Source organism: Apium graveolens, chromosome 10 (assembly GCF_009905375.1).
Source record: "Apium graveolens cultivar Ventura chromosome 10, ASM990537v1, whole genome shotgun sequence".
NCBI lineage: Eukaryota > Viridiplantae > Streptophyta > Magnoliopsida > Apiales > Apiaceae > Apium > Apium graveolens.
This window is the reverse complement of record NC_133656.1, coordinates 228,884,596-228,893,619: the sequence shown is the minus strand read 5'-3', so window position 1 is coordinate 228,893,619 and position 9,024 is coordinate 228,884,596. Positions and strand designations below refer to the sequence as shown.

The 9,024-nt window shown below is 46.9% G+C and overlaps 2 protein-coding genes across 2 annotated transcripts; both read left to right on the top strand.

Moving 5' to 3' along the window:
- The first annotated feature begins 2,763 nt into the window (after positions 1 to 2,763).
- Positions 2,764 to 3,639, top strand: LOC141691942 (uncharacterized). The gene has a single exon (XM_074496689.1). The coding sequence runs from the start codon at positions 2,764 to 2,766 to the stop codon at positions 3,637 to 3,639; it is 876 nt and encodes a 291-aa protein (XP_074352790.1).
- An 869-nt stretch (positions 3,640 to 4,508) lies between these two features.
- On the top strand, positions 4,509 to 4,913 carry LOC141691941 (uncharacterized). The gene has a single exon (XM_074496688.1). It carries the CDS (start codon positions 4,509 to 4,511, stop codon positions 4,911 to 4,913), a length of 405 nt encoding a protein of 134 aa, XP_074352789.1.
- The last annotated feature ends 4,111 nt before the right edge of the window (positions 4,914 to 9,024 follow it).

Below are 9,024 nucleotides of genomic sequence, written 5' to 3'. Positions count from 1 at the left end.
AACTTTATTGAAACAATAAACTCGGTTACAGTATGGAACTGTTACCTCTCAGTGATGAACAAATATCACGAGAGCTGCTAGGGTTATATGAATAATCTTCTCGAATATAATAACACTTATAGTGCAAACCCTATGTCTGTGTTTATATACTACACAATTACAAGATAATCACTAATTGATATGGAATATAATTCTGCTTCCTAAAATATATCAATCAGATATCTTTTCTTCCAAGCATTCTATTCTTCATAGAACTCCTTCTTCATGCATATCTCTTCTTATGTTTATCTCGATCTTCTTTCCTTTAATCAGCTGCTGTCCTTATCTGAACGTCCTTCAGTACTTAAGTTCTGATATCCATCTTCTGATGATTATCTCCTGATAATATAAGTACTGATATCCTTAAGTCCTGACTTCCAGTAAGTACTGATTTATCCTGTTTAAGTAAGATCTGAAAACTAAACATAAATCATATTAGCCATGACATTATCAAATATATCTAACAGGGTATAAAGATTCAAGAAGAGACGACCGATCAAAGCGAACCGACAGATATGAGGGCTCAAGATCAGGCTTTGACCGAAGGGATAGCAGGAAAGAAGGAAGGAAAGAAGCGGATCGTGGGGCCGAACAGCGACGAGATAGAGATTCGGCCGTATTCACTCCTTTGAATGCGCCGATCTCCAAGATTTTCCATGAGATCAAGGGCAAACCAGGATTTGTCCGCCCCGCCAAAATGAAGGTCCCAAACCACAAGAAGAACCCTGATAAATACTGCGATTATCACAGGGACAAGGGGCATAACACCGATGAGTGCTATCACCTCAAAAATCTCATTGAGCGCATGATCAAAGACGACGAGCTTAATCAGTTCGTCCGAGATCTGAGAGATAGGTTGGGGCCGAATGAGAACTAGGAGGAGGAGGTAGAGGCCGATGAGCCAGAGCGAAGGGACATGATAAGGGGCGAAGTAAAAACTATATCTGGGGGAAGCATCCTGGATAAGGATAGTAAGACAACAAAGAAAAAGTATGCCCGACAAGTGTACAATCTCTATCAGTTCGAATAGGCAAAACCCCATATGCCCATGACCTTCAGCACCGAGGATTTCATTCACCCGCACGAGGACCCTCTAATCATCAATCCCATCATCGGGCAAAACAAGATATGGAAAGTGATTGTGGATACAGGTAGCTCAGCCAACATACTGTTCCACAAAACCTACTGCAAAATGAACTTGGCTGGAGAGCAACTAGAGCCCTGCAACGAGGCTCCCCTTTATGCCATCGGAGGGCATCCCATTCAGTTCGAAGAACAATTACTCTACCAGTCCTCCTAGGCAAGTTGATTTATACCGTCGAAAAGCCGGTGAAGTTCTATGTTCTTTGGATCAAAAGCCCGTACAATGCAATATTTGGCAGACCCTTCTTATCAACCTTTGAAGCATTGGAGTCTATACCCCGCCTTAAACTCAAGTTCCCCACCGAGAAAGGGGTAGGAGAAATGAGAGGCGATCAGAAAACCGCCCAAATCATAATGCTGGAGGATCTTGAGAAGGATCAGGAATATGAAGGACCGGATGGAACCGGAAAGAGGAAGCGGGCTGAGTCCGAGCCCAGTGGAAGCCGAGAAACATTGAACATTGAGTTGGAGAAATTCGGGGCCGATCTCTCGAGCCCGATTGTCGAACCCACCGCGGAAACCGAAGAAGTTGAATTGTACGCGGGCCATTCAGGAAAGATGGTTCGGATTGGAAAAAATATAGGGGCAGATCTGAAGACGAAGGTAATAGCTGTCATTCGGCAATACCATGACGTGTTCGTCTGGGGGCCGGAAGACATGCCCGGATTGGATCCCAAGGCGGCAAAGCACTGCTTGAATGTGCAGCCCGAGGCCAAACCGGTAAAGCAGAAGAAGAGGATATTTGCAGTCGAACGACAGAAGGTCATAGAGGCCGAAGTGGAAAAATTGTTGGAGGCCAAATTTATCGAGGAAATTGAGTATCCCGACTGGCTAGCCAATGTGGTGGTCGTCAAGAAGTCAAACGGGAAATGGAGGATGTGCGTGGATTACACGGACCTCAATAAAGCATGTCCGAAGGATCACTACCCCTTGCCTAGCATCGACCAACTGATAGACGCCATGGCAGGATATGAGGTACTTAATTTTTTGGATGCTTTTTCTGGTTATCATCAAATTGCGATGAATGATAAGGATGTGCCCAAGACAACGTTCATAACTCCGAAAGGGACTTATGCTTATATTAAAATGCCCTTCGGACTGAAGAACGCTGGAGCCACATTCCAGCGAATGGTGAACAAGGTCTTTAAAGAGCAGATCGGAAGGAACATAAAAGCATACGTGGATGATATGATTGTAAAATCACTGTTTCAAGATCATGCCGAAGACTTAAAAGAATGCTTCGAAACGCTCCGAAAGAAAAACATGAGAATCAATCTGAACAAATGTACCTTCGGAGTCTCTAGTGGCAAGTTTCTTGGTTACATGGTCAGTGCCCGGGGAATAGAGGCGGACCCAGAAAAGATCGAGGCAGTTATTAATATGGAACCTCCCAAATACATCAGAGACATCCAGAAATTGACAGGCCGGCTTGCCGCCCTTCGGCGTTTCATTTCCCGGTCAGCCGAGAAGGCACTCCCCTTCTTCGCCGTGCTCAAGGGGTCAAAGAATTTTGAATGGGAGCCTGAATGTCAAAAGGCATTCAAAGAAGTAAAATAATATCTTACAAAGGCACCATTCTTGATGAGGCCCGATCCGAAGGAAACCCTTCAGCTTTATCTAGCCGTGTCCGAAAAAACTCTGGGGGCAGTACTTATGAAAAACTACGAGGGCAATCAGCATTCCGTGTTCTACGTGTCCTATGTCCTCAAGGATGCAGAGACAAGGTACCCCAACGCCGAAAAATTATCATATAGGTTGGTTATGGCCTCCCGAAAATTGCGACATTATTTCCAAGGTAGGACGATCCAAGTTGTTACCAGCCAACCTCTGAAGAAGATTTTAACAAGGCCCGAAGCCTTTGGAAGAGTCGTAGCATGGTCCATCGAACTCGGGGAATTTGATCTCAAGTACATTCCCCGAACGACAATTAAGGCTCAGGCTTTGGCCGACTTCATGGTTGAATGCACATTCTCGGGTCCGAAGGATATTTCGCCCGACGAACAACTAATCCGGATCCCAGGGAAGCGGAAACTTTTTGTAGATGGGTCGGTAGCCGGAAAAAAGTGTGTGGCCGACATAATCCTCTCCAGCCCCGAAGGATTCGAGATATGCCAAGCCATAAGATTCGACTTCCATTTGACAAATAATGAAGCCGAATACGAGGCACTCCTCGCAGGAATGGAGCTGGCCCGAAGCCTTGAGGCGAAGCACCTAAGGGCCTTCAGCGGCTCCATGCTGGCTGTGAAACACTTCACGGGGGAATATGAGCAAAGAGATCCCCGAACAAAAGCCTATGCCGCCAAGGTACGAGATGCTTCTTTATCATTTGAAACCTTTGAACTAAGTCAAATTGGCAGAGAGAACAATGCTAGGGCAGACGCCCTTTCCAGGCTAGCTTTGGCCGAGACACATAACTTAACTGGTTCTATTTACCTCACCGAAGTCAAGACGCCTTAGATCGAGAAGAAAGAATGTCTTGAAATTCACCAGTGGAGCGACTGGATGACCCCCCTCGAGAACTTTTTGGAGAAAGGCATTCTACACACAGACCGAAAGGAAGCGCTGAAAATTAAATACAGGGCATCGAACTACACAATCATTAATGGGCGGATGTATCGCCGGTCAGTCAGTCAGCCCCTTCTGCGATGTTTGAACACCGAAGAACAACGACAGGCTCTAAAGACGGTGCAAGAAGGAATTTACGGCGAGCACCTGGCTGGTCGGTCACTCGCCTTTAAGATTCTTCGACAGGGATTCTTCTGGCCCACTCTGAAAGTCGACGCCAGCGACTATGCAAAAAGGTGTGTACAGTGCCAGCTGTTCGCCACTGTCCCGAAATAGCCCCCAGAAGAAATGACCTATGTATTAAGTCCTATTACATTCGCTGTATGGGCCGTGGACATAGTCGGCATACTCCCAACTAGCACGAAGCAAGCAAAGTACTGCATAATCGCCATCAACTACATGACCAAGTGGGTCGAAGCCTGTCCTCTGTCATCCATAACGAAGAGGCCGCAAAAAAGTTCTTCCTGGAACAGGTCATTCTCCGATTTGGCATTCCAAAAACTTGCATCTCAGATAATGGAACTCGGTTTATTGGGAACAAGTTCCGCAAGTTTCTGCACCACTTCGGAATCGAACAAAAATTTAGCTCAGTCGCCCACCTGCAAGGAAATGGGGCAATCGAAACGGCAAACAAGGTGATATTTGGAGGAATAAAAAAGAGGTTGGGCGAGGCCAAAGGAAGATGGGCGGAAGAACTCCCTTGGACCTTATGAGCTTACCGAACGACCCCTAGGACATCAACATGAGAAACTCCCTTCCGAATGGCCTATGGAACCGAAGCCCTAGTTCTTGTCGAAGTGGGCTTGGAATCATACCGAACTGAGACCTACAATGTGGAAATTAATAACTTCGGGCTGAGGGCGAATGTAGACTTATTGGAGGAAGAAAGGGAAGCCGCCCACCAAAGGAACTTGAGGTATTTACTACAAGCGGCACAACACTATAACTCCAATATCGAGAAAAGGTCTTTCGGAGTCGGAGACCTAGTCCTAAGGGAGTTGGCCGCATCTATGCCGGCCAAACAAGGAAAGCTTCAGCCTAACTGGGAGGGGCCCTATAAGGTGAATGAGGTCGTTCGCCCCGGAACATACAAGCTTGAAACATTATTGGGCGAAGCAATCAAAAACACTTGGCAGGCCAGTCGCCTCCGGAAATTTTATCAGTAAGAAATTTCTTTAAAGTTTGTATTTGAATTCTATATGAAGAATGTAAGCAATTCGATTATAAATAAAGATGCATTTTATGTCACATTTCTTTATTTACCAACGCCGCGGCCGCATGAGTATTATCTGAGGGCGATCCCGAAGAAGATAAATTCTTCGGCCGCCGCCCTTGTCTAAGTTGTTAATGAAGCATGTAACATAAGGGGCAATCACCCAAAACTCAAACATCCTTCACTACACTATTATGATTTAATTTGCACAAGGTAAACACGAATTAAGGGCCTTAAGGGGAAATCCCAGAATAACGCCCTATCATTCGTCTTTCCCTTGTTCGTGTGATATTAAAAAGTCCGAAGGAAACCCTGTCCAGGGGCTATCTAAAAGAAGAACATGGTCCTTCGGCCTCAATCGTGTGTTTAAAAGGACAAAAACCTGGTCTAGGGGCGATCCCGAAGAAGACCTCTTATTGATCGAACGAATAATGACATGCTGACCTAGGGGCAATCACTGAACGATCAGCATCCCTGTTCCTTCGCCCAAGTGCAGTAGAAGAATTAACAGCCCGAAGTCACCTTCGGCCTTTAACCCTTGGGGCCATAGGGGGTAGTAAGGCAGCAATTCATTTTATTAAAATTATTAAAATTGCTAAGGCAAAAGCCGAAGATGCGATTTATTTCATTAAAATTGTTAGGCAAATAAAGCCGAAGATACAATTCATTTTATCAAGATCGTTAAGGCGAATGAATATGTCGATGATGCGATTCATTTCATTGAAATTGTTAAGGCGAATGCAGCCAAAAATACAATTTATTTCATTAAAATTGTTAAGGCAAATGAAGTCGAAGATACAATTCATTTTATTAAAATTGTTAAGGCATCAATAATGCCGAAGAGGCGATTCATTTTAATTGTTAAGGCGAATGAAGCTGAAGATACAATTATTAAAATCAGAAAATAAAAGAGACAATGCTAACGAAAGATGAAAGATGCATTAAAATATAAAAGCCCGAAGGCTAGTTAAATTACAAAAGCTCGAAGGCAGGAGTACCAATTACAAAAAAAATACAAGTCAAAAAGATGAACGAAGAATTCCGCTGCAAGAGTTGGGTATGACCATGGAAACACCAACGGCAAACTTCGCAATAAGATCATCTTCCGTCATATCAAGCACCTCAGTGTTGAAGGCTTAGGCCTGAGGGTCTTCATCTGAGAGCTCTTCGTCTTCGCCGGAGGAGACATGAGGGACTTCAACTGCTGGCCGGCCGATAGGATCCTCCAAGCTGTCGTCCAGCAACTGCTTATAATCCCAGTTCAGGCCATGGGCCTTCTCCAGGACATAGTTAGCGCCAAACTGGAAGCAGCGCTCCTCCGTCCGGTCTAGCTGTTTCTGCTTCTTTCGAAGCTCCTTTCGGGACCTCTTCGGCTGGACGTTACGGTGGGAGATCCTCCGGTTCGCCTTTTCCAATTCCTTCTCCAGTCGGGACTTATCCCCCTTCAGCACGGTGGCCTCGCCATCCAGGACCTCGTTCTGGGCTTTCACCCTTACAAGTTCCTCCTCGGCCACCGTGGCCCTCCTCTCCAACTCCTTCACCTCGGCCATCCGAGTCTCCATGTCCCTAACTTTATCCTCCACAGCTGCGGCCCAAGGAACAGCCTGCAAAAAGACAAGGCAAAAGCATTATAAAAGGTGTTGAAGAAAAAAAAAGGACGAACGAAGAAAAAAAAAATGAAAAATTAAAAACATACCAGGGACAAAAAGGACAGAATCTCAGTGCAAGCCTCCGTCGGAGAAGCCGAAACAAAGGCCGGCAGATCGGCCGGGAGCTGTGGGCCGTAGCAGAGGTCCAAAGCAACCTCCTTCGTAGACTGCCTCATCGGGTAGACAGTGTGCTCGGACGTCAGCACACCCTATCCATGGAGATAGGAGTGAACGACCCCCTCCCGGCCGCGGGTCCTCTTGGAAGAGTTCCCTTCCCTCACCACCACCGGCTCGTCTTCGTCCCTATCAGAGGTCGCCGGAGCCTGACGGAGCGGCGTGACCCTCTCCGCCTCTGATCTATCCTCCGTCTCCTCGGAAGGATTCGACGTGGACCCTCCATCAGCAGCCTTCTTCTTCGCTGCCTCTTCTGCGGCCCTCTTTTCGGTCGCCCTGGCCTTCTTCCTCTCTATCAGGGCCCTCTTGAAGACACTGAAATGTAAACATTTAGACAAGTCAACACGAGCAGGTATGACAGAATGCATAAAGAAGACAGATCATATAGGCGGTGGAACAAAATAAATAATGAAAGAAAGAATGAAGGAAGAAGTTTTGTTACCCCCACCCCACAAGCTAAGGAGCCAATCTCTGTCCCGAAACTCCTCGGGAATTAACTTGCTCACATTGACGTCTACCAGGGCCGCCAGCCGCGTAGTCCTCCTTCTCCCTCTCTGTTAGACTCGGAGCGAGGAGCAATGAAGGGGTCACGTCCCGCCAGACGCCCAACGGAGCCAATTTCCGACCACTCACAAAACACCAGTGAGTATGGGTCTGCATGTTACTGGAGTTGGTGGCCATCCAATCCGCCCGGCCAGCCCGACGAGCAATGGTATAAAAACCCGGGCTCTTCGGGTTCTTTCGAAAATCATAATGCCACCAGAATAGCCTCGGAGTTGGGCGAACTCCGGCATGAAGTCACCTACCTGGAAGCAGTTGATGTGGATGAACTTATTGGGATCCATCTGCCCCAGGGCGATCTCCATCTGCCTGAAGAGGTACTTCACCATCTTTAGAATCGGCACTCTAAAGCCACATTTGAAGGCCGCCTCCGAGATCCCGACAGCACAGCCACCAAACCCTTCGGGCACTCCCGGCGTGTCATAAATCCGTTCGTTCTCCTTAGGGGTGTAGAGCCAAAAGAAATTCTGAGGGACAAAGAAGTCAGAATACATCCGAATTATTCTCTCCTTCGTCAATTCCGACCGGTTATTCTCTGCCGGGTAATTCGCCACCGATCCATAAAGATCCCGACTCGTTCTCTCGGGGCGAATAGAAGAGGTTCTCACCAAAGTGCCCGACCTTGGATCCCAAGTCTCTGGGGGCGCTTCGCTCGGTCCATCTCCCTGTATTCGGAAATAGAGTGACGTTAGTCCATGTACTCGGGACACGATAAAGGAAAAATAAAAAACATTAGAAGGCCGAGTACATGTCCCAGAACCGAGCGAACAGGAAAAAGATCCGGAGTCGGCTCCCGAAGACTGTTCTAAAGGGCAAGTCTCCCGAAGGACGTACTCGCCCCCTGAAAACCCTTCGCCTGCCATCTTTAAACTCCGAACCGCCCATCAGCCCCCGGGTCGGCTCCCGAAGAGTGTTCTTAAGCCAAGGACCTCCCGAAGAGAGTTCTTGGCCAAAAAACACCTCGCATGCCATCTTTAAACTCATGGGGAACCCAGAAAAACTTCTATTTCCTACCTAGAAATGCCCAGAAAGTTAAAAACTCCAAAAAACACAATAACGCACGCGTAAAACCCAAAAAACCCCATAAACTCGGAACCCAGTCAAAACCCATTGAGCCCACATGCAAACATCATAAAACACAGAAACTTGCATGTAAATGTACCAGGAAACTGAAAAGCAAGAAAAGGGACTTACTGATTTGAAGGTGTTCTTGGATTGAGATGGGATAATCTGGGAAGACGGAGTTGTTGTTGCCCGTGATTGAAAAACTCGTCGCAGTTAGTTGCTGTGTGTGGAGAAACTGAAAGTGATGAAAAAAAAGGAAATGCGCAAATAGACCTTATATAGGCGCCTAAAATGAATTTAGAAAGGCGACGTTTGGGGGTTTTTAAAATAAACGACCCAGATTAAAACGGTTGAGATTCAACGACTGAGATTGAGCCATGGAAAGACGTGCCAACAGTTGTCGAGTTAGTGCACTGCAAGTTCCCACAAGCTTGCCACGTGTACGACCGAAGATCGAGACATAACTGAAGCGGTCGCCCTAGGGTTTATTCACCCCAATATGGGCCGAGACCGGTGTCCGTCGGCCGGCCTGAAGGCCCGACCGAAGGACAGGGACATGTTGGTTATAGGCTCACCAAGGCCCATCAAACGAAGGCCCAATATGCGACTGAGCTA